The following is a 26,164-nucleotide window of genomic DNA, read 5'->3' on the forward strand; positions in this document are numbered from 1 at the left end:
AAAAATAAAATTCTTATTGAATTTAGCAAAACCTCAGGTCAATTAAAATGGACTTTTGCCTGAAGTGCAACAGTTTTCTAAACTTATTCTTACAATATAATAATGCAAGATAGTTTTCACAATTTGAACAAATAGTTTTTATGGGTTTTGTTTGCTTTCTGGTTTGTTTCTTGTACCAAAAGGACAGAGTTACTCGTTAACTTGTCTTAAAAATATTCTTTTGGGAATTCTATGATTTATGCATTTTAATCTCTGCCACCTCTTTTCTCCAACTCTCTGTGAACACTCATTGGCACCATACTGGTGTGATATTCCCAACCCAGGGCACAGAGAGTGGAGGTACAAGAAAATCACCCCACTGACCACTGTACAAGAGAAGCTAGGGAGTGGAAGAGTTGAGAGGAGAGGGATAATGAAAGGCATCCGAGAAAGTGCTCACTCAGAAAACGCACAGGGAACTTGTGTTCCCACATCGCTGTCTTTAATTTGCAGCCAAGCAATACTCAGCTACTCTATCATGGAAGCTTCCCATGTTTGAAAATGAAATTGTAAGTGAACAGAGGCATCAGAGCCCTGGTGTTAGGCACAGCACTTCACTTGTACCGTGTTTCACACAAAAGAACAGCTGTTGTGGATCCACAGTGCAGATTTCAGTATCAACCAAAAAGGGTTCGCTAACAAAGTTACAACAGGACTTCAGATTAAAGCTGGTACATACGAAATGGGAGTACAGTACTAAACTGTTCAAACTTGCTACACTTTTATTAATAAAGATTTTATTTTTTATTTTGTCACTTTTTGTAAAACAGGCTCATTGTGGAAGACTTGCAAACTATGAAAAAGCATAAAGAAACAGAAAAGCGAACCCTAGCCTTAAATTGCATCACTCAGTGACAACCACAGTTAACATTATGGCTTTTTTTTTCAGTCATTTTGAGATCATACTGTCTATGATTTTGAATACGTATTTTTTACTAAGCATGAAAGCATACTCATTTCCCACTGACAATAGCTTTTTAATAAGTGTGAAGACAAACATGTCTAGGCTTTCAATATCAAAGTAGTGTTGAAATAAGGCTAACAGATTACAATTGCAGAATTTGTTCTTTCATACCTCTATTGTTAAAAATTCCAAATATGAGAGGACTTCAAAAAGTTTGTGGAAAATAAAATTTAAAGATAAAAATTAAAATATAAACTTTATTTCTAACATAAGCTCCATAAAGATGAAGATACTTTGGTAAATGATGATACCAGCCATTTAGGAAAGAGATGTCAATTTAGTCTTTTTGACATTATTAACAGAAGAAAAACGGGTGCCCTTTATGGATTTTTAAGATTAGGAAACAAACAAAAAAAGAGTCAGAAGGAGCCAAATCAGGACTGTGAGGTGGATACCTAATGATTTCCCATTAAAACTCTCACAAAATTGCCCTCATTTGATGAGAGGAATGAGCAAGAGCATTGTCATGGTGGAGAAGGACTCTCTGGTGAAGTTTTCCTGGGCATTTTTTTCTGCTAAAGCTGTGCCTAAAGATGTGCTAAAAATGTTGTCGTTCTTTGGCCCTCCAGAAAGTCAGCAAACAAAATGCCTTGAGTATCTCCAAAAAACTGTTGACATGACTTTTGCTCTTGACTGGTCCACTTTTGCTTTGACTGGACCACTTCCACCACTTGGTAGCCATTGCTTTGATTGTGCTTTGTCTTCAAGATTGTACTGGTAAAGCCATGTTCATCTCCTGTTACAGCTGTCAGGATCTTGATCCCATTTGTTTGAATTGCCATTGAACACTCTGCTGCAGCTGATCTGTGTGCAATGGTTTTGGTGCCCGAGTGGAAAGTTTGCCCAACTTTAATTTTTCAGTCAGAATTTTGTAAGCTGAATCAATTGGGATATCTATGGTGTTGGCTATTGTTTCTTCTGGGAATTGTTGGTCCTCTTCAATTACAGTGCAAATAAATTTTTTTCCTTGCAGATTGATGTAGATGGCCTGCCACTGTGGGCTTCATCTTCAACATGCCTTGTCCCTTCTTAAAACTAGTTACTCATTTATAAACTGCTGTTTTTTTTTGTTTTTTTTTTTTGTTTTTTTTGTTTTTGAGATGGAGTCTCACACTGTCACCCAGGCTGGAGTGCAGTGGTGCGATCTTGGCTCACTGCAACCTCCGCCTTCCAGGTTCAAGCGATTCTCCTGCTTCAGTCTCCCGAGTGGCTGGGATTACAGGCATGCACCACCATGCCCGGCTAAGTTTTGTATTTTTAGTAGAGAGGGAGTTTCACCACGTTGGCCAGGCTGGTCTCGAATTCCTGACCTCTGGTGATCCACCCACCTTGGCCTCCCAACGTGCTGGGATTACAGGCGTGAACCACCACACCTGGCCCAAAACACTGACATCTAAACACTGGACTAGGCAGTGATTTCAATCAAATGGTCAGAAGATTTTTCATCGTCAAAAGTAGAATCTTTGGGGGAAAATATTCAATGTGCCATCAATGAACACTATGTTACACACACCTTTTGATGACACATCAGTGATTGACATGAAAGTTAAAATTGCTATCCAAATTTTACACACATGGTAACTTTAAGGCATGGGAAAAAACAAGATAAAAATTAGTCATCCCTTTTAAGTTCCAAAATTATCCAATAGAACAGATAATTTAAACATCAGGAAAAGGCTTTTTTCAAGCTTCCAGAAATATTGGCAAATTGCATAAATAAGCTTTGCCTAATATTTTTGTCATTTATGATGTATTCTTAATTTATTTTAAAAAAAACACTCCGAAGTCTTCATATCAGCTTCACCTATTAAATAATGGTACCATTCAATTAAAATGCAAAGCAAAGTTATACTTAGATTTCAGTAGTACATGTTCATCTTTAAAGGTTATAATTTGTTTTAAATAGCAGAGCCATCTGTCCTATGATAGCTCACATGAGCCTAATTATTGGAGAAGTCTAAGAATTTCTCCTGCAAATATGCATCGTGCTGAACTGTACTGAAAACATATTTGACTCTGATACTTCTATCTTACGAGGAAATTACACTCTCAAGTTGATTCTTTATATGAATTTAGTATTGAACTCAATATTACATTCACTATTTTTCAGTAGCGTAAATCACTAATGTCTGCCACCTTCTACATTAGCTATCATCTATTATGTGTTCAAAAAGCAGTTATTACTTCTAGAGTTTCCTCATTCATGATTGCTGGCTTGTTATTGTAATGATTATACCTTTAGTTCTTTCCCATAGACAATTTTCAATATAGAGTTGTATAATTTATTGCAGGCAAACGAAGTTATTTATTTGGAATTGATGACTTGAATCAAATCTTAAAAGGCATGTATATAAAATTAGCAAGATGCTACAGACTTCGGAGGTAGCATTATTACCAGAGATTATAGAACCAAGATTTTAAATATCTCAGCAGATTGGGATATTTAGGTTAAAGTCCAGCGTAGCAAGGTCTCCACTTGGACCTAAAATTGTTCTTTCTCCAGAATCCATCCATAAGGGAGTTATGTCTAGAAGATCTGAAAGATGACTTGGCAGCAGGTCTAGATCCCAAGAAAGGGACTGAGTTGCCTCATAGGAAGGAAGTCACTTACGGAATATGTCAAGGCCCACAGACAGTAATTAGGCTAATTATTAGAAGGAGAAATATTCTTAGTATAGTAGGTTCATTTGTTCATTCATTCAACAAATATTGAGGTCATACTATTTTCAAGATACTATACTAGCCACTGAGGGATATACGGGGAGCAAAAGCAGACAAGGCCCCTGTCCTTAAAGGAGCTCTCAAGTATAATTGGAGGAAATATGTAAGATAATAAAGGATGATGTTATTATTTAATCAAATTTATATAGGGCCTATGTTGTGCCACGTACTGCTCTAAGCATTTTACATGTAGTTGACCCACACAACAACCATATGATGTAGGTACTGATAATATCTCCAATCTACAGATGACGAGCCTGACACACAGATATGTTAAGTGACTTGCTCAAGGTCACCCTACTTGTAAGTGGCAGAGTCCACATGCTTACCTCCCATGCCATACTGCTTTGGGATGATAATGGTACAGCTATAGAGTGACAGATCGTGACTCTCACAACTTTTTCTCAGGTGATTTAGTGCCACTAGTTGTTCAGAACTTATTAACTCAATAAACATTTCCTTAGGGTCCCACTGTGTGGCTGGCACTGCACTAGGCAATAAGGATCTACCGATGAACAAGACTGATTTATTCACTGCCCTCAATGGAGCCTGCAGGCCAGCAGAGAAGGAAGATATTGAACAAGTGACATGAAAAGGGAAGCACAGAGAGTGATGGAAGCAGATAACCTGGGACTCTGGCCCAATTTCAGGAGGCATATGTCTCCATCACTCAGGTTGTCCTTTGCCTCAGGCCCACGGGGGAGCAGACCCCATGGGACCTCCTCCTGTTAGGCAAACACTATAGGTTATCTGTGTGAGATGGAGGGAACACAAGGGAAATTGTCTAGGGATCACAAAAGAGATGGAGACAGGGATTCCCCCCATGACACCTACATCTGGGAAGATAGCATCAATTGCATGGTGGTATCCATGGTGAAAGGTGGTATTAGTGTAATCAGGCAGCCATGGAACACCTTCACAGCAGCTTTGGGGCCACAGATATCTCACTGTGGGAGGCAGAGAAGAAACAGAAGAGACCTTCAGATGCCATATGGAGAGAGCTGTGTCCATGAGCTCTTATGAGAACCTGCAAAAGAGATGACTTTGGTGGGGGACTAAGGGTCCCACAGTAGCAGGTAAGCACAAAATCAGCAAAACATCATACTCCTATTATTGCGATGCAATTTTTAAACCAGCTAGTGTGATCTGGGAAATGGAAATTAGAACAACAAGGGTAACTAAAAAGTTCTGCCTTCATGCTCCAAAAACCAATTATACAATTAGAGGATGGGAAGCTGTAGTGGGTTGGTGGTCCTCAAAAATATATGTCCATGCCCCAATCCCTGGGGCCTGTGAATGTGATCTTATTTGGCAAAAGGCTCTTTACGGGTGTAATTAAATTTAGGATCTCAAGATGAGGTTATCCTGGAGGGTCCTAAATTAAATGGTAAGATACACACAAAAGAGAGACAAAGGGAGGAGAGGAGAAGGCCAGAGATAGGAATTATACAGCCATAAGCCAAGGACTTAGAACCACCAGAAACTGGCAGAAGCAAAGAAGGACTCTTATGGAACCTTCAGTGAGTGTGTGGCCCTGCTGACACCTTCATTTTAGAGTTCTTGGTTCCAGAACTGCGAAAGAGAATACATTTCTGTTATTTTAAGCCACAAAGTCTGTAGTAATTTGTTACATCTGCCCAGGGACAGTAATATAGGGACCCATGGCTTGGCAACGATTTATGTAAAAAATATCTGGGCAAACAGCATGAAGTGACTGATAAAGAAAGCAAATGCAGGGCCAGGCCTAGTGGCTCACACCTGTAATCCCAACACTTTGGGAGACCGAGGCGGGAGGATCACTTGAGGCCAGGAGTTCCAGACCAGCCTGGCAAACATGGCAAAACCCAGTCTCTACTAAAAATATAAAAATTAGCTGGGAGTGGTGGTGCACACCTGTAATCCCAGCTACTTGGGAGGCTGAGGCAGGAGAACTGCTTGGGCCCCAGAGGTGGAGGTTGCAGTGAGCCAAGACTGCACCACTGGACCACTCCAGCCTGGGTGACAGAGCAAAACCCTGTCTCAAAACAACAACAACAAAAATAAAGCAAATGCAGTCTTTGGCTGCCACAAGAGAAACAGAGTTAATAGACTGAGGAAGCTAATCATTCTGCCACGTAGCTGCAATATTGCACTCTGCTCTAAGTGCCACCTTTTAAGAGAGACATTGATGAATGGGAGCCTAGCCAGAGATAGGTGTCTGGAACTGTGTTGGTTCTGGAGAGCTTGCCATACAAAGGATGAGTTGGTAGCACTGGAGATGGGGATCTTGGAATAGAAATCAATGAACATGAGGGTAACCTTGGAATATGTGAAAAGCTATCTTGTCAAAGAGGAAGTAATCTTGTTTTGTGTTGCTCCAGGAGGCAAAATTGGGTTTAGCAAGTGGAAAGTAAAACAGAAGAAAAAACTAATGACTGTTGATTACAGAAATTCAAAACATTGGAAGTATTTGAAATGGGGAAAAGTGCTGTTTCCTAATTCCAGAGACAGGACATCTGGTCCTGCCTCTGTAGTTAATTGGTTGTGTGACTCTGGACATATCATCTCCCCTTCTTTGGACCTCAGTTTTCTTCTATGTAAAATTATGGGGTTAGGTTGGATGCTTTGCGAAGGCATTGTTTTTTTCCTTTTGGTTGTTTCCTATTTTATGGTTTAATAAAACTGTTAAGATGTTTTACAATTTCTGAGTGCCTAGTATATGCTAAAGCTAAAATCTGGGCTAGGTGTTTTGTTTTGTTTTTTGAGATGGAATTTCGCTCTTGTCGCCCAGGCTGGAGTGCAGTGGTGCAATCTCAGCTCACTGCAATCTCTGCCTCCCGGGTTCAAGCGATTCTCCTGCCTCAGCCTCCTGAGTAGCTGGGATTACAGGCGCCCGCCACCACGTCCGGCTAATTTTTGTATAGTTAGTAGAGACAGCATTTCACCATGTTGGCCAGGCTGGTTTCAAACTCCTGACCTCAGGTGATCTGCCTGCCTCGGCCTCCCAAAGTGCTGGGATTACAGGTGTGAGCTGCCACGCCTGGCCTGTGCTAGGTGTGTTAACATGCATGATCTCATATAACTCTCTCCACACTACAGGGTAGGTATGTTCCCCCATTATGAATTGTTCTTGGTGTCAACTTCACTGCATTAAGGGATACTCAGGTAACTAGCAAAGCATTATTTCTGGGTATATCTGTGAGGGTGCTTACAGGAGAGATTGGCATTAGAACCAGTGTACCTAAGTAAGGAAGATCTACCCTTACCCATTGTGCGTGGGCATCAGCCAATCTGCTCAGGGTGCAGAACAAAAAGGCAGAGGAAAGGAGAATTCACTCTCTTTCTTCTGGAGCTGGAACACCCTTCATCTGCTGCCCTTGGACATCAGAACTCCAGGTTTTCTGGTCTTTGGACTCTAAGACTAGCACCAATGGCTCACCAGGTTTTTAGGCCTATGGCTTCAGACTGAGAGTTATACCATTGGCTTCCCTGGTTCTGAGGCCTTTGGATTTGGACTGCACCATTCTACTTGGCTTTCCTCATTCTCCGGCTTGTAGATGGCCTGTCATGGGACTTCTCAGCCTCCATAATCACCTGAACCAATTTCCCTGTGAATCTCCTCTCCACGCCTCTCTCTCTCTCTCTCTCTCTCTGTCAGTTCTGTCTCTCTGGAGAAACCTAATACATACCCATTTTACAGATTAGAGCACTGAGATTGAGAGAGATTGTGACTTGCCCAAAGTCATATAACTTGTTCATGGGTGAGCTAAAAATTGAACTCAGATCCCCCTGCTTTTAGTATTCTTTCCACCATATCATACTGTCTCCCCTACACAATAGTGACCCTTTGCCACACCTGAATTTAGCAAATTATACAATTCATTGTCAAAGTACTCCTCAGAAATCATTTACCAGGCAATATTAACTATCTCAAACACCCCAAAGAATCAGAACATTTCTGAGCAGACAAAATGGTTGGTGCCAAAGCCTATGCGTTAAAGCCCATAAACTTCATTCAGAGAAATTCTTAGGGCTGCCTCACCCAGAGCCTGTCCCTCATCATTTCGTATACAGTGTCTGTTCTTCCTTCCCGAAGAGAAAGGCAAGCTGGAGGGCTGGTCTGCAGCATCCTGGGAGCCTGAGACAGCCTGGGTTGTTAGGCTGTGGAGCATGGAGGCAAAGGCAAAAAGATTAGCAGTGTCCCGTGGAGTCTCCACAAAAGGGGAAGATAAACAGCAAGGTCAATGAGTCTAGCCCTTTGGAATTCCATGCATGAGAGGCTCAACACAGGAAGCAGGTCAGAGAGGTCTAGAGGAATATCTTGAACCAGTGACTATGCAGCCAGCTGCAGAGGTTTTTACATGGTTCCGGGGACTCTGGGGTGGGAAGAAGAGAGCAGTACCCTGAGAGTGCAGTACAGTCCAAAAGTATACACTAGGTTCTGATATACTACTCTGGATTTTTAGTCAGTTACATGCTATAATTTTAAAAAAATCTGTGGGCCGGGTGCAGTGGCTCACGCCTGTAATCCCAGCACTTTGGAAGGCCGAGGCGGGCAGATCACAAGGTCAGGAGATCGAGACCATCCTGACTAACACGGTGAAACCCCGTTTCTACTAAAAAATACAAATAAATTAGCCGGGCGTGGTGACAGGCGCCTGTAGTCCCAGCTACTCGGGAGGCTGAGGCAGGAGAATGGTGTGAACCCGGGAGGTGGAGCTTGCAGTGAGCTGAGATGGCACCACTGCACTCCAGCCTGGGCTACAGAGCGAGACTCTGGCTCAAAAAGAAAAAAAAAAAAAATCTGTGGGGGAAGTCAAGAGGAAGAAGGTAGACATGGACCAATAGGCGTAACAAAAATTAAATATTGACAATGAGAGCAAGGGAGCTGACAGGAAGACTATAGAAAGAAATACGATATCCTCCTAAAGCTAAGCAGTGTGAAGACCCAGAAAGGCTGGCACTACTGTACTTATTGCCGAGTCCTTTAGTGGATATCCATAATGATGACTCAGCGTTATTGAGAAGGTGAGGTGGTATTCGGTGCCTTCTGCATATGAAGGCAGAGATGAGTGCAACATATTATAAAAAGACTTCCACCCACGATGACCTGAAGAAAAAAATTTAATGCCCCAAAGAATAATTGCAGTTGTCTAGCAAATGCAACGATGTAGAAATTGACAGAGCAGAATGAAAGAGATAATGCTTTAAAAATAATATTAAAGGCAGCTGTTAAGGAATGTAGTAAATGTGGGAGAAGGCACTCAATAAATACGTTTAAAAAATTAAACTCAGTTTGGACCCTGCCTAGCTCCCATTCTGGAGAGGTATCTAAATAAATGAATGGGTGACTGAATGTATGAATGAAGATTATCTGGCCTGAGGTCCCCCTTTCACTAGGGTTGTTCTATGGTTCTTGGAGTTAATGCAGTGTCAAGGTGTTGGAGATGGAGGACACCTGTCTTATCTTCAATCATCATCCACACACATTACCACTCAGGAGGTCCATTATCCCTACCTGCATCATGTGTTCCAGGGCCAGAAGCTGTTCTGTGTTCTTGCCATGTTGAGGCATGGTTTCTGCCAATGCTGGCTAGGATGACATTTGCCTTGAAGCACCCCTCTATTGTCCTCTCTGTTCTTGTTTCCCTGAAGGTGCTGCTCAGCAGAACAGTGGTCTGACCTGATCTTTGCACTAAAAGATCCTTTCTCATTTCTCCTCCCTGCAGCCTGGGGCATTCTGTTCTTCCAATTTGAGGAAAGGCTTCTGTAATCATGTAGTTCCAAGACACTCTATGCCCATGACACCCATTTTTCCCTCTCCTCTGAAAACCTACATTCTTAATGATCTGCCTGTGGAACAGAAAAGCCAAGAAGCTCTGCAGGCAATCTTATGCTTTCCTGGTGCCATATATTAATACTTCTAAAGTAATGAGCATGAGGCTGGCCATCTGTTTGATTATGGAGAACATAAGGGTGAAAATGCCCCATATATTAATTGTCATATCCCTCTCCCCTCTCAGTTCAAAGCCAGTCAAGAAATAAGTCAGACATCAGAGATATAATGCGTTTGTGTATTTGACAAATATTCTTAAACATTATGCTCCCCCAGCATTGCTCTAGGCACTAAGAATACAGCAGCGCCTGAAGCAGACAAAATAGCAATCTATTATTTGCAAAGATGCATTTTAAAACTTGGCCTAGTCTGAGGCCAAAATGACTTTCCATTCCTTCCTCTCTGAATTGAATTTATCCATTTAATCACAGACTGAGTGGCTAGAAAACTAGAGCCATCTCCTCCACCCTGCCTATCGGATTCCTTGCCCGCACTGATCATACTGCATGAAGGATTTGGGAATGGAGAAAGGAAGGTGATCAGCCTGCAAGCTGGCAGTTCTGAAAGAGGAAGGGCCCAAGTGGGGCTAAACCACACATGTGGAGTAACCCCCTTCTCCAGTCTCACCAGTCAGCTAATTGAGGAGTGGAGGGCAGAAACCTTCTTCCACATGCTTCCTGCAGGAAGACAGTTTCTATTTCATGAGTGGAAGCAGAAGGATGAAAAGAAGGAAAGTCATTTCCTTTGCAATTAATATTGCAGCTTTTTTTCCAGAGCCTGGTGAATTATTCTTGAATTTTGAATATGATGTATGTGAATTTCATTTATCTATGAAATGATATGCTAACTCCTTTATTTAGGTCTTTTTTAATGCTAAGTGTCTTTATTACTAATCAAGAAGGCTGAATTATACAAGGACCCTCTATTTCCATTAATTCAAGCATCCATTAAAAATTATCAGTATTGCACTAAATATGTTACAGGAGTGACTTGTTTTTCCGCAATTTTCTTCATATGGGATATATAATTGACATTTATAAAGGGGATGAAATCTAGCCCCTTAAAGTTTCACCTTTATGTTTATACACACTCTTAAGAGTATAAATCCGAACCTGACTCCTTAAATCCTTGATGTGCTAGTCCCTGGCCTCTTTACCCTCAGATACATTCCTTGTACTTCTTTGCTCTGTTTTGTATTGTTTCTCAGGTCCTCGAGTTAGCTGGGTCTAGCTAATGGAAGGCAGACTGGAGGCTTGGGGACAGAAGCCAGGGTATTTCTGCCTCAGGCTGCATCTCCAATAGTGGCCATGGCTCTGCTGTGGCCCCAGCTGCTCCTGATAGGCCCACAGTGATTCCGACTTCTGCCAAATGACCAGGCCATTGGCTCCAGAAGTCGATTTCCTCCTATTGCCCCCACAACCTAAGGATGGTTCTGGCCTCTGCCTCTTTCTCATCTCTGGGCCGTTTCACAGAATCCCCAATGGGCTGTTCAGCTATACTATCTGTGTAATCTATTCCTTGTATTAATTTCATTATTAAAATTAAAGAAGTGTTCTTGTATTCTCACTCCAAGGGTGGGAAGCAGGGGTAGTAAGCTAAAACTTGCCTTGGAAAATACCTGAATAAGTACCGGTGCTGAGGCCCAGTTCAGCAGCTTCAGATTAGACGAAAGGGGGAAAACGAAAACTTAGGCCTGGGCCATTCTCAGGCCACTCACCTCAACCCTAAGAGCAATGACATGACTTTATCAATGGTTTTATCTATGGTTGTATCTGACTGCATCTGATGGACCCACACAAAAATGACTGCAGTAACACTTGCCTTTTGATCATTCTAGAATCCAACGGGGAATGCTTTAAGAGTCCTAGACAAACTGCAAAGTGTAGTATAGCAGGAAACACATGGGTCATACCTGAGTTCAGTCCTGGAAGACTAGCAAGATAATTAACTTATCTGAGCCTCAGTTGATATGTTAAGTATCTGGAGTTTAATGATCTCTACATAGGACTATTGTGAAAATTAAATAAGGTACATACAAAAGCAGTCCATAAAGTGCTATGCAGATGTTAGATAATTAGTCTTCTGTATCAGCTTAATTTAATGTTTTCCCATTAATATTTTTAAGCTTCATTGTTTTAGCTTTCTTAAAATTGTGAAACCATTTCAAAGTTGTAAAAATAGTGCAAAGAATTTTCATATACCCCCCACTTGGATTCCCCAAAATATATCATAATCACAGCATAACTTCAACTTATCAGAAAACATAGATATATTGCCTATACAATGTTATATAGCCTACATACTGTAGTCAAACTTCACTAATTATCCCACTAATGTTCAATTTCTGGTCCAAGATCATATGCCACGGTTAGTTTTCACAATAAAGTTTTAGTTGTTTTGTTTATCTGGGAGAGTTACTCAGTCTTGCTCTTTCATGATCTTTGTAATTTTGAAGCCAGTTATTGTGCAGAATATCCTTCAATTTTGGTTTGTCTGTTTTCTCAAGTTTAATACTAACATTTTGATGATTTGTTTATTCATGCCATCAGGGGTGATATAAAAATGGAAACACAGTGTCCTAGTTAAGTTCACAGACTCTAATCGGAATACCTGGATTCAAACTCTGGCTCCACCAGACAGTGTAACCTTGAGTATTTTTGGGACTCAGTATCCTCATCTGTCAGATGAAGAAACATCAGTACCTATCTCCTAGGGTTACTGGAATTACTAAAGGAATGAATACGTGTAAAGTGGTTAGAACAGTTCCTGGCACATATTAAGTGCTGTGTAAGTGTTAGCTAATGTGAGGAATTGGGTTTTGGCAACTGCTGAAGAGACCAAAGTAGCAGCAGGTATTTTAGTTATGTACATCCTTTGCTCAATCCTGCCCAAAGAGCCAAGGCCAAAGACTCACTGCCAGCAGGAATTCTGGCCCACCATGAGTGCACTGTTTCTCTCAGCCACAGGCCTCAGCACTTACTCCCAAAGCCCATGAGATGAGGACTTGCTTGATCCACGCTGCAACATTTCTTTAGCACAACAGGTCTACGCAATAGGAACTGAGCCCATGTTTCCTCGCCCATCAGTTGTTGGTAAAATTGTGTCAAATTAATTTTTTAAAAGTTGCAAAATAATTAAGCCCACTTTTTTCCCCTGATAACTATTCTCAGAACACAGGCCTTCAGACTTCATTAGTATGCATCCAGCACTTTGCCCATGGACACATTCACTGAATAACCATAGTGATAACCTCAGCCCTTAACCTCTGCCTGTGCTTCTTGTTGAAGGGGCCAGATCACTCGGACCCTCACAATACTCACTGTATTGGCCAACTGTGGGCAGACTAAGCAGTGAGGCAAACAGGGAGAGCCCCATAAGGCTGGATGGGGGAAGGGAAGGAAGCTTGAACTGACTGATTCCAATAAGCCAAAAATAACGTAAGACATCTATGAAAATGTGGTAAATGACAACTGTTCATTAAAAAATTAAGCAATAAAAAACCCTTAACATAAAAGTAACAATGCCTACATATGAATAGCAAATGACATTTTACAAAGCAATTTTCATTCTTTACCTTATTTGCCCTGCCACACACCATCTTACAGGTGAGAAAGAAAAAGGATTCAGAGAGAAATGTGGCAAAGCTGATACTTTAATTCAGGTTTTCGCATATTTTCCACTTAATGAAAAAGAAGAAAATACACACTAAATATAGATCAAAGACCAACAGGATTAAAAGACTACCAAAACATAGAGACTGAAATGTAGAAATGCAATGAAACCAGTTTCCGTAGAGCAACTCTGGTTTCTTGGCAGTCAAGGACAGTGAGGTTTTTCAAGAAAAGGGACTTTCACAAGGTCTTGGGTGCAGGCTGAACAATATAAGAAGAGGTGGGGGAAGTGGTGTGCACACACACACACACCTTTGGACCAAGTTTCAAGCTACTGTAAAATCCCTTCATGTTTGACTGCTTAAGAATCAAATGAGTTCAATGGGTTGAAGACACAGACCACAAAGACCAAACATATGCTACCTTCAATGCATGGCTGGCATCAAGCACACTGCCAAGCACAAAGTAGACTTTCAATATGTATTTGCTGATTTGGCTGGACTTTTATCTATGCAGTAACAAGGTACAGTGTTATTAAAAACTCCTACAAATATCTTACCCTCCCCAAATTAGGTATTGCCATAAAATACCAGTTGAACTCATGTAGAAATGGTCAAACTTCTGTCAATTGTGCAGGTCAAGAAGAAATTAGAAACTTAGTTCCCATCAACAAATTGCTTCCATATTATTTTAATGTCAAACTGAGACCTTTCCCAAAAAAAAGAGGCTGATATATCAATCATATCATACCAAAGTTTATTGATTACATCAAACAAAAATTTCTGTAATGGAAAAGGCAAGTTGCAGTCATAAAAGATGGCATTCACATTCATTTTAGAAAGCAACAACGTAGATGTAAAAAACTGCTTAAGTGAAAAATGTAATATTGCAGTCCCATTTTGCAAGCTGAAAAATGATTTTGTCAACACGCATAAAATCTGCACATTTATATACTGCATGTTATTAAAAAATTCCATCACTAAATTATTACGAATTTTGCAAAGTTAGGCTTACATTTATACTGTTGCTGGTGTATGTGTAAGTAGATATGGAATGAATGTTTTCAGTTTAGTAGGTAACATCCTCAAACAATGGACAACGGTTGTGAAAATTACAAAGACATTTTGATAGCTCAAAATTATTCAAATTATAGGTAGATGATCTTATTATATTTTTTTCCCTTTCTCTGTCACAAATAGGGTGATTACACTGAGTGCTAGGAATACTGCATGGTCTATTTCAAGTTATTCGATCTGCTAACCCCACACTAGCCATTTTTTAGCTCTTCAGTAAAATATCTTTTAAAAAGGAAAGCCAGGTCCCTCTCAAGGATCTAGGCCATGATATCATGTATCATTGCCATTCTGAATTTGAGCTGCAGTATCACAATGTAATGTGTAGCTGAGACATAACTCTAAATCCCCCTTACTCCTCGTCTTTCTTTCTTTCTGGCTGGAAGGAATTTTACATGCAACCAGTTATTTTTCTACTAGATTATTCTGTTAACTCTCCAATAGTACTGCATTAAACAAGCCTCTCTACTGTGGCTCTCTTGTCTGTATTCACAGTTCCCATAGATTTTATGTAAAACAGCAATAATAATACAGCAACAACAACCATAAGAACAAGAAAACAAACAAAATATCAAAAGCTTTCCTGGGTTAGACTTTTTTAGCTCTTTGGAATAGGCAAAGAATATAGAGACTTTTGTTTTCAGCAGCTTACCTCAAATACGGGCTACCAGAACACAGCACACTTAGGTAAGTTGTGAATGACATGTAACAAAATGCTCAAAAATAATACTGATATATGAGAGCAAATGAAATAATGAAAAAGGGTCTATAATGATGGAATGGCTTCTGATAACTGAAATTATGTTCTTTTCTAGAATTTAGAAAAAAACCATACCTAAACATTAACACAAAATATATGTGGAAGAATCAAATGTGCCATATGGACTATATAAATACAATACAGATTAACTCCAATACTTTTCCAAATCAAGGTACAATATAAACATTAATAATAGTACAGGCATGCCAGAAAGACAAAAAAAAAAAAAAAAAAAAAAACTAGCAGTCAAATAAATATGGTCATTTATATCCAAAAAAGTATGTGTTTAACATTGAATGAAGACATTTCACATTTATGTTTCAAGTGAACTAATTAGAAGGCTAAACCTTCCTTCTAGTTCAGTTAGTCAAGGACTTTACTAAGGTCAGTTTCATGGTTTAGAGTTAGACCATTTCCCTGTCCAAGTTAAGAGACAACATTCATCTTCACAGAGTCATGGCTCTACAAGCTGAACCACCGTTTTGGGGTGGCTCCTTCCCCCTTTCCAAATTGGCCAAGTTTAAGAAAAAGCACTGCATATATGCATAAATGCAATCTCTTTCAAATAAAAACCGTCAAAAGTTTAAAATAAGCTATTTTTCTTCCTCTTCACATAAAATTATAAAAGGCTGATATTCAGAATGACCTTTATTTTTATATAACTATGGTTTAAACCACCTTACTGCAGATCCCAGTAAAATCAACACTGGAAAAATCTGTTTATTTTCTAACTACTTTGAGGGGCTACTAAGTGATTGGAAATGTTTTATACTTTATTTTCAAGTCTAGTAGGCTTACACCCATAAGTGGGGTTTAATTCAGAAGAATAAAAAATAAACAATTTTTTTCTATTCCCACAAAAATACCCGTAAGTTAACACTTTCCACATAAGCGTTCAAGGTATTTTTTTGGCAAGAATATTCTACCAAGACATTAGTAGCACATGGGTAAACAGAAGGGATTAACTATTCTGTCTGATGCATTGATACTATTTAGTTATTCTGTATTTTCAAGTATTCCTTATGTACTTTGGAAAAAAAATTAAGATGATCATTTAGGAGGAATGAGAAATGTGATCCAAATAGTCTATTTCTTCTGCCAGGCAAAAAAAGTAGTATTAGCAAAATCTATTCATTCTCATTGCATAACTTCTACTTCATACTATTGTATTTAAATCCATTCACAAAGTTCATGGGTTAAAAGAGCACCCATTTGAGTTATATTACTCTAACTAAAGCCAGAATTCTAAGTATTCTTGCTTTCAACTTTCATATAATTCTTAACTTACAGCTTTGGCCATAAAGGCTACTTACAATAATGGTAAATGCTTAAGAGAATCATTTGGTATTTTAATGAACATTTATTGTGAACTCTAGACATGAGAGTGGTTTAGTGTGTTGCATATCAAGTATCCTGAGATGATAACTTTTTGCAGTTGTTTCTTCATGCTTTCTTTTTTAGCTGTAACCACTGTCAGTATGCTTGTAGGACAATAACATAGGCAGTTCAAGATTCGGATTCTGAAAAATGTAAAATATACAGATTTAAAAGGCTTATTTTAATAATGCGAAACCATCTGTTAAGCATTTTCAGAAATAAGTAGTAAATTTTGTTATGAGAGTAAAGCAACTGTCTTAACAAAGTGCCAAGTTTTATTCACATGCAGGGGAAAAAAAGAGTGACACTATATAACCAGATTTTAATCCTTTCTTCATTTGTCAGCTGAATAGATTCAGGCTTGCTTTTTGCTTTTGGATTGTTCCAGGGTTCTCCTAATACTTTCTACCTCTGGGATTATTTACCATAGCAGAGGTTTAGCTTGCTGTGATCCCTTCTCCTCTAGGCTGGGAGGTCCTTGAAAACAGGAACATTTTATTTACCTTCTATCTCCAGCAGCTAGTAATAGTGTCTGGCACACAGCAGATACTCAGGAAATGTTTGATGAATGATTAGATTGCTGTTTTTCTTGATGTGTTAATTTTGACAGAGGAAGTCTGAAGATATATTCAGCTTTGGAAGATTATTGTGAAAATATTCTTCCTTTTTACTGAAAGAAGCATATTTCCCCCCTACAATACGGAAGTTAGTTTTCCTTTTGGTAGATCACGTATCTATGAGTCGACTGATTCTTCTGTTTTTTCTTATGCTTCATCTTTTTGGAAGAGAAACCACGGATATTTCCCTATCAAATCTGTAGATTCTTCTCTGTCCTCTAAACATCATCAAATGCTATGATCAGGATGGTGCATGACAGACAAACTGATCATTAAGTGTAAGTCAAGTATGTTAAGAAATGGAAGTCATATGTCAAAACAGGGAGCCTGATTCTCCACTCTAAAACTCAACCTTTTTGAACCTGAGTAGTGGAAGGTCTTAAGTAGTATGCTATTTTCTTCCCATTCTGGGACACCTCCTTTGCCATGGCTGGACTAGAAGCTCATTAGAATACCTTCCATTTCTATTTATGTTCCACATTCTCCAGAACCACTAGTAGGTTTTCAGGTAGCTCTGCAGGGTCATGGTGACTCTAACCAAAATAAGGTTGCCATTCATACTGAGAATGTAACTCACATTGAGGAGTTAGGTAGTTTCCTTACCAACCAAGGAACAAACTAGATGCCTAAACTAGCTGCTAATTATTGTCTTTGGAGGAGAAATAATGCCACATGAAAATCTATTCCTGGAAGAAATAACTACATTAAAAATAAGACAATTGTTTTTAAAAAATACTTCCTCAGTTCTATGTTAGACATTGTAGGAGATAAGGCCCTGGAGAGGCCAAAAGCAACAGCAGTGTCTTCTATCCAGCCCAGTCCCCCAAACCACAGACCAAGCTAAAGAGAGCAATCCAGGGGGATACAAAATTAGCCAGAAACAATATAGCTAAAATGCATCACACAGCTTAGAGCAAGGCAATCTGGGACAAAGGGGTCAAAGACCTTGAAGGTTACTTGTGAAGCAGATTCATTACTAAGGGAAAACATACGCAGGTAAGTTGTTCAAAAATGGGTAAAAAGATGCTAACTGTGGCAAAATGAGTCTGCTTCTAAAATAACAGTGCAGATGTAGACTGCGATGAACTCCAGGAAGACAGAAGAACCAATGGAGTCAATCCATTAATTTAACTTGTATTCTTTGCTAGAGGGTGGCAGAGTTGACAGCTGTTGAAAAAAATGGGCCTATGAGGTGGACTCGCAATTATTAGCTTCAAAGTGAACTAACCCACAAGTGTATTCATGATGATCATTAATTTTTATGTGTGCATGAAAGATGGCCCTGCTTTAAGCTGTGTAGAGTTGTTTCCAAGCTGACAAGCTTGGAAGCCTTGTTCATTTATTACTCTAAATTCCTATGGATGGATAAAAGACCTCCAGAGGTCTGAGTTGTTAAAGGCCCCCACTGAAGGAAATACAGACTATACATAAAGGAGTCATTCTGAGTTCAAGGGGCCCTCCCACGGCGTATCAATTCCTCCCAAATATTTTTGGGGGTAAATGAAACATTATAAAGTGAATTTAATCATTTTTGGAAACATTAATTATAAAGCATTTTATATCATTAGGCAAGCATCCCCCTGAATGGCTATGAAATATTTTACCTCTGAAAGTTGAAACATTTAGCTTGAATAAAACTTGACATTAAAAAAGTTATGATTAGACTGGTTCATTGATATATATTTGGAGATCAGACATTTACAAGGACATAAGTGTATACAGTACCTGCAAACACACAGACACAGCACATGAAGGTACAAACACATTTAGTTATTTTCACATAATTCCCAAGAGAACATGCAATGCTAAATTGGCTTGATATTATACAGATGCAATTTTGGAATATTTACTTTTAGTTTTCCAAATGATCTTTATAAATCAAAGTTATATTTCCTGATCAATATTAACAAACATTTTCACATGGTGGCCTTGCCATGACAACTTGCCCCTTACAAATTAAATATGTTGTATCAACATTTGGCTCTGAAAAATGTTTAACATTTTATTTGGGGGGCTTATCATATTTTAATGTTTAATATTTTAAATGCATATTTCCCCATATTCCAAGTAATGCATCTTTATATTTTTGCAAAGAATATTGTAAAGTTCACCACACCAACAGCAGAGAAAATTTAGAGAGTGATATTTTCATTTTTTCTTTATAATGCTGTTAATCCGATTTTTTAAAGCCAGCCCATTTGTTTAACACTAGGTACCTGTTACAATACATTAGATTCGTCTGAGAATGTTCGTAAAAGAAGAGGTCTGACTGAAGGTCTGGCGGATAATGAGTCAGATGCCCTTCTACAGCTCAGATTTCTCTGTAATAGTGAGGCAAAGATACTTAAAGCATTTGAAAATTGGTTAACCTACCTGGTGATTATATATTTAAAAAAAGGTAAAAGAAAAAAATCATTTCCTATAGACTACTCCTCTGGCCAAAAGTACAAATGATTACACTATATAGTAAATGTATAACATTCAAATGAATACATTCGAAGGCCTAAGAAAGTCTCCAACTCGAATTGTTTTTGTGGTAGAAGTAAACAGACAACAGTAGTATGTAGTAAACTTGGGTTTTTGGAATGGCACTGGTAAGTAATATGGTAAGATGAGTCAATATGGTTTGATTAGTAAACCTTACCATCCTTTTGGTGAACACCTCTGAGAGTTGTGCCGGTGCCGTATTATCAAACAAAGAGAAATTTGTGCAAAACATTCCTGTCCTGGTGAACAGACTAGCTCTAACACGCCATGGCTACTGCATACCGTGGATCAATGAAGACTACAGACCCGTAGTCCAAGCTTTTAAAAATTACTTCCTCTCCAGTGTGACAATTTGGAAGGTGAACACATGATTAAAAGAAAATGACAAAATACTCTAAGCATCAATAGAAGATATAAAATGAGTCATGAGAAGTAATTTTTCATAAAGAATTAGAAAATGGTGTCAGGCAAATGAGAATGCAAGCAAGTTGGTACATTAAGAAAGGAAATCACCTTATTCACTCCAAGAGAAACTGTGATTGCTGGAAGTTTGAGAAAGCATGAAGATAGTAGATGTTCCTGAGGAAGGGAGGCGTTTCGTTACCTTGTTCACAATTGCACAAAAGGTGGAAAATTGCAGTAGAAAAAAGAGAAATGCAGAAACCAAAAAAAAAAAAAAAAAAGTAAATAATCTCTCAAATGTAAGACATTTAAAAAGAAACCTTGAGAATTCGAAGCCGAAATGATATGTTAGTTTTGAAGACATTATTTTCTGAAGTAAAAGCAGAGTCAGAGATAGGAATAGTCTATTATTACGTGCCAACTACTATTTCTCTACATATCAATTTGAAATTATTTTGTTAATGGGAAAATTGACTATTTTAAATAAAAGCTTTAAAATATGCTTCTCGTTAAAATAAGACTTATCTCTAATCATTAATTCACTATCCTACATTTGTTCAAAATCCATTGGTCAAAGAGTTATGTCCAGGGTCCATTGCCAATCACCAATCCATCTTGAAGTAATTATCTCCCCTATGCAACTGTACAGATACACTATGAAGGGACTGACTGCTCTTAAGCAGTTGCAGGATAAAAACTTAATCAAAAATAACAATGGGAAAACATTTGGTGATACCACATTTCAGTCCCATTTGCCTCTGACCAATGCTTAACTTCCTTTCTTACAACCTAATTTGATTGGTTTCCCTGTTTTTCCTACAGAGTCCTCTTTAGAAAGATAGGCTAAATTTTACCTGAGTAAGGTATTATTTTTTTTCCCCTTAAAACACCCAGAAAAATGAAAATGGATAAAGTTTAACTAGCAAACCTAAGGTTATTTTTTTCCTTCTGATTCTGTGCCTGAAATTATAAGGTAATTTACAGACTCAGTTTTGGCATTGCCCAAGCAAAACAGAAGATGAGTGGTCAACAATGTGGATGACTTGAACAACTCTGCTAATAAAGATTACCCATATTGTCTACTTAGTGACCGAAAATGGGCTTAGAAAAAGAAACCAGCTAAAGTAACATTTGTTTCCAGAAGATTCTAATAAACAATTAAACTTTCCAAGGTAAATAATTTATTCATGTTTTGACAACTACATTTTTTCTTGTTTTTACCTTAAATGAAGAAAGTTGGTGGAATGAAGAAAGTTGATAGACATATTGATAGAATGCAAATTACCAATTGATAAAGCTAGAGAATATTTAGATTCTGAGAAAAAGATTTTAATTGTTTCTATCTTCTATTTTACGGGCAAAAACCCTGCGACAAGATCAGCATGATACCAAGTTCCCCACCCCCGTGTTTAATGCACAAACCTATCTATTCAAGACTGCAACTGTAAGCACGTTTTGGTGTGCTCAAACACTTGTATCCAACCATCGGAGATAAAAGTATTTCTATGAAGCAGAAATATTAGGAGTTAATAGATTAGGTGTTAAAACTACTTTATAAAGGAAATGAAAGTACAGAAAGCAGGAGAAAGCATGGAAAGAGTAACTAAAGCAATAAAAAAATTGATATAGCTAGCAACCGGCAGTGGGGTGGGGTAAACAGGAGATAATGAGCTAAAACAGAATGAAATTTCCACATTCCTTTGCAGTCATCTAGAGAGCGTTGACACCAGCTCAATTAGCAGTATGTCAAAGAGGCCAATGGATAAAGGCCCATCTCAACAGCCACGACATTAGGATTAAACTTTATTTTTGTCTAATCCAGCTAACAGGGCTATTGCCCTGTGAACCCGTATATGACACTGTAAGAATCATAATAGTAATCATCATTATTATAATGATTAACTATATTCTCCAAAATTTCCAAAATGCTTTCTCTGGGACTTTGGCTCAGACAGTTGACATTCTTCCCTTCCCTGTCTACCACTCTGAAAGAGTTCTCTACATAATGGAATATTTCTTCCTGTTTGTGCTGACATCCCATGCTAAGCACGGCCATGTTGCTGGGTGCATTCCCATTAAATTATAGTCTTCCTTTGTCAAGCTTCAGCGAAGTTAAGCCTCACTTTTCGATTGTGGTGACTTACAGGAGAAAACTTCACACAGGATATGTGGAAATTTCTCCATTGGAAATGTGAAATGGTATTTGCTACTTGGCCAGAAAGTCCAGATATATTTCATTGATTTACAGACAGCCAATGACTGTGCTTAGGGGGGACACAACTTTTTGAAATACAAAAATCCTATACTTGACCTTTCCTTGAGGTGTTATCCTGCTGTTTCACTGTTCAGTGCTCAATGGTAGTTTCATCATATACCCTCAACAGCATTGCTATGCAGCTTTGTCACTTCATAAAGCTAAAGAAAAGCTCTAGGATCCTTAATAACGGAACTTTGGGGAAAAAAATTAACCTCATTGCTAAAAATACAGCTGATGGATACATGGCTTAACTACAACCCTTGAGTTAAACAACTGAGAGAACCTACATTTGAAGATACTGGAATTCTTTCTAATACTAGCATTATGACAGAACTCAGTTGCAGTGGAGGCTGCCATACTAGCGATTTTACTGGAGGTTTCAGGAGGTAGTGACTTGAAATAGCTCAATTGTGTTAAAACAAGCCACATCACTGATTCTGCTATTCTGTTTAATACCTGCTTACAGAAGTATTCCATATGAATGCTCCTTATAACCAGAGTGAGAGCTCCTTGTGAGCTAGGGCCACATCTGATTCATCCCTGAATTACCAACACCTAGTACAGTAGCTAACTCATAGTGGGCCCTCAGGCAAGGTATGCTGAATTGAACAGAATTCAGCATAAGGCTGCTCTTATAATTGTTAAATATAAATAGCTTAGCTTCTTTCTCAAATGCCATAGAGACATTTTCACTACACACTGCTAAGTCCCCTTCTCAAAGCAGCTGCCAAGACCCACATAAGAACAGCACTGGCAGCTGATCTGCCACATTTCTGGCTGTGTACATAAAGTGTCCACGATACTTATTGCTTGAAGTCAGGGATTCTTCTACTCTAGGTAGAGACACACATTTGACCACATCGGGGGATCTATCAGGATATGGGGCAGACCCAGTATCTTTTGCCTCTCTTTAAAATGAGGCCAATGTCTTAGCAAGGAATACAGAACAAAGTAGGAAATCACACAGAGTGTCAGACTGTTGGTCACTGAGCATAAAGACTAAAATATTTGGGGGAAAATAACATACTCTTTCTCCCTTATCTTAGAAGTTGGCCTCCACCTCTTTGATATAGCCAAATAGGGCCTTATATAAACAGATGTGATTTATCAGAATAGCCGTGGCTGCCATGTTGCAGTAGGCCTCTATGCCTTCATATTGCACTACTTTGCTCTTGCATTTTCTCATAAGAAAAAAAAAAAAGAGGCAGCACTGCTGAGTGCCCACAACATTTTGCCTCATTTGCGACTCCTGAAATCCCGCAGAGTCTGAAAAACCATTTAGCCTTTCAGACATTGGATGTAAAGAGAGATGTTCATCAGTAGGTGGTTCAACAAATGTTTATTGGTTCAACAAGGGTAGGAATAAATGAATGAATGATTGCATGAATGGAAATGATTATGGAAATTTTCCTGGTTGTTCTAGCATATCAGCATGCCAAGCCATAGCACAGACACTAGAATTCTTCCTACGCTGGACATAACCCATAACAAATTTCATGCTAAACCCCTGGCAACAGTGTGTGCTGCTAAGTAAAAAAGGATGCAGTCCCAGAACTCCATACTTTCAACAGAAGTTCAGAATCTGTTCGTGTGAAAAAAAAAAAAAACGTTCTAAGTCTTTATCTGTGACTGCTTAGTAGCATCCCACAATTTAATGGTCTATGTAACAGTCACCTCCAGCCAATGTCTAACTTTTTTGAGAGGGCCTAATAAGGAAGAAGATAAGATGACATGTTTGAAAGTTTTGTTTTCTGAGATTTTTCTATCATCTTTAGACCATGTAGCTGGGTGTGAGCCATTATTTAAAATGAGCTCCATTACCTCAAATAAGAGACACATTTAGGATCATTCCAAAGTATACTCCCAAATAAGGATGGAAGAGCAACTTGGAAATCCTTCCCTGGAAAATTCTCTATTATAAAAAGCCCCAAATCATTTCTTATTGCAACATTATTTTATTTGGTTTCATGCAAATTGCCACTTGAGACATTCTGGGTGGAGTCTGTTGTATCAAACTGTTTTATCCCTGTTCAACCGATATGAAGACATAATCAGGTATTTGAATGCAACTTTTCCATCCTAAAACACCAGACTAGAGTAAAGCAGTCGTAACTAAGCTAACATTACTGTGTTCAGTTTCAGCCCATAAGACATGTAGAAAGGAGGGAGTTAAGGGCAATTCTGGCCACCTAATTACACACTGACTGGCCTTGTATATGAAGAATCAATGTACCCTATGACAGTTCTCTTGTTTTTGATTGGGGCTGACACTGACTTGCAACATGAATCTCCTCTTTTACAATTCTAATCACTGAAGGTTTTCCTACTCTAATCATTTCAGATCCCCATGTCTATGTAATATCAACTACTGGATTCTATCAGTTCAACAGGCAAAAACAAAATCATGATGTAACAGTTTTGTGGCTAAACTGGTTGACAAATTTATCAAATAAGTCAGGTAGTCATAGCTTAGAATATTACCTGAAAATACTGCCTTGGAGGTGCTACAAGATCTAGTTGGTGTCAATATGACAGAAACAGTTTTGTTTAATAAAATCAGCTACTGTTGGCAGGAATATGACATATTTAATTAGCCTGTTGGTCAAAATCTGCCAAAAGTTTTATTTTCCATGCTCATCTCCCTATTTCGCTTTAAAGGCTTTTTAAAAAATGTTTAAAAGATATCATAATGAGGCAGCAGAAAAAATAACTTCTCATTCCCACAGGAAATTTACAATTTAATAGGAAAAATAAAAACACACTCATAAAACTATCTTGAATTTTTACGAGTGTGTTCCAGAGGCTAAGGATGTCAAAACCACATCCAGGGAATTCTCTTTGGTTCAAATATACTGCTGGACAGACAGGGCTAGAAGCAACGCAGAGATTAAGCAGCACTATAATTAAAGGAAGGGGAAAGGTTTGAAAGAGGCAAATTGGTATTATCAACTGAAAAAAATCTGCAAACAGCCCACAGGGAAATTTCTAAGTTTAAAGCGAAAATGTTGGTGTGGAAATTCCTGGTGTGAAAATTCTAGGCTAAATACAAAATAAAATAATTTTTTCCTTTTAAAATTCCATATGGAGCATATGAGATACTCCATATGGATTGCTGAAGGTCACATAGAACACTATTAAGGAATCTACTTACCACCTGCATTGGATAACGAAGTTTTTACTATACTTTTTATGCAGAAGAGGAAATTAAGTGATGAACCTGTAAGGAGGGGTTTAACATGCTGTAACTAATGTAATTTTCTAAATCAGGTTTTTAGCTCATGGCAGATATTGAGGCCCCTTCCAAAAATCAGGTTGTAAGATAAACTTAGTTCTTACCCTGGCACTTCTTCTTCTTACATTCTTTAATACTATCAGAAGAATCTCAGGGAACAGGCTGATAAATATTAGAAGAATTATAGCCAACCATGTGGATACAGAAGACAGCATTTGGGCAAATACAAAATACATTCTCTGTTGCTTGAGAAAAGGCCTGCAGTGGAAAGAAAATACATGATGGAAAAACAAATCAATTCCTGTCATATGAAATGGACATTTAATTAAAATGTCTTTTGTATTTAAAAAGAATCTTCCTTACATACATTAATAAAAATAATTTTCTCTAGAATATCCCAAAGTAATAAACAAATTTCATTTACCAAATGTTTGGGAAAAAAGGAATGATAATCAAAGGAGAAAAAAGATAAAATGCATTTGACTTGAAGACAATCAGGCAATCAATTCTAAAGCTGCCAACTGGCGACTATTTATGTGCATTAGAAAATGCTGGTGCTTAAAAGATATTCAAGAGAAATGGTTCATTTTTATCCTAACAAGCATTTTATTTCCTCAGCTGTTTTATTAAGATGGGGATGGATTTGTGTTCTGTATTCAGAAATTCAAAAGACATTTTTATAACTCTCTCCCAATAAAAACACTATGTAAATATAAAAAGGACAGTAGAAGCTTATCATCTCTCTCAAATGGAAGGAATCTACCATTGTCATCCACAAATATATATTAACAGTATGTGCCAAATAGGTT

At 38.4% G+C, this 26,164-nt stretch overlaps 1 protein-coding gene across 4 annotated transcripts in view; it reads right to left on the minus strand.

The window, feature by feature from the left end:
* Nucleotides 1–13,885: 13,885 nt before the first annotated feature.
* The window catches only part of ATP11C (ATPase phospholipid transporting 11C), a 205,913-nt gene continuing 193,634 nt past the window's right edge, over nucleotides 13,886–26,164 (minus strand). For 2 of the 4 annotated variants that reach the window (XM_034950757.3, XM_063601656.1), the window contains 3 exons: nucleotides 25,460–25,613; nucleotides 19,194–19,298; nucleotides 16,433–16,503 (listed from right to left, as the gene is read on the minus strand). In XM_034950757.3, coding sequence (XP_034806648.1) covers nucleotides 19,197–19,298; nucleotides 25,460–25,613 — 256 coding nt within the window. In that variant the 3' untranslated portion in view covers nucleotides 16,433–16,503; nucleotides 19,194–19,196. Of the gene's footprint in view, nucleotides 16,504–19,193; nucleotides 19,299–25,459; nucleotides 25,614–26,164 lie in introns of all 4 variants that reach the window. The other 2 variants (XM_034950760.3, XM_055106120.2) reach the window with 1 other exon arrangement.

The sequence above is a fragment of the Pan paniscus genome, chromosome X (assembly GCF_029289425.2).
Source record: "Pan paniscus chromosome X, NHGRI_mPanPan1-v2.0_pri, whole genome shotgun sequence".
In the NCBI taxonomy this organism is placed as follows: Eukaryota; Metazoa; Chordata; class Mammalia; order Primates; family Hominidae; genus Pan; species Pan paniscus.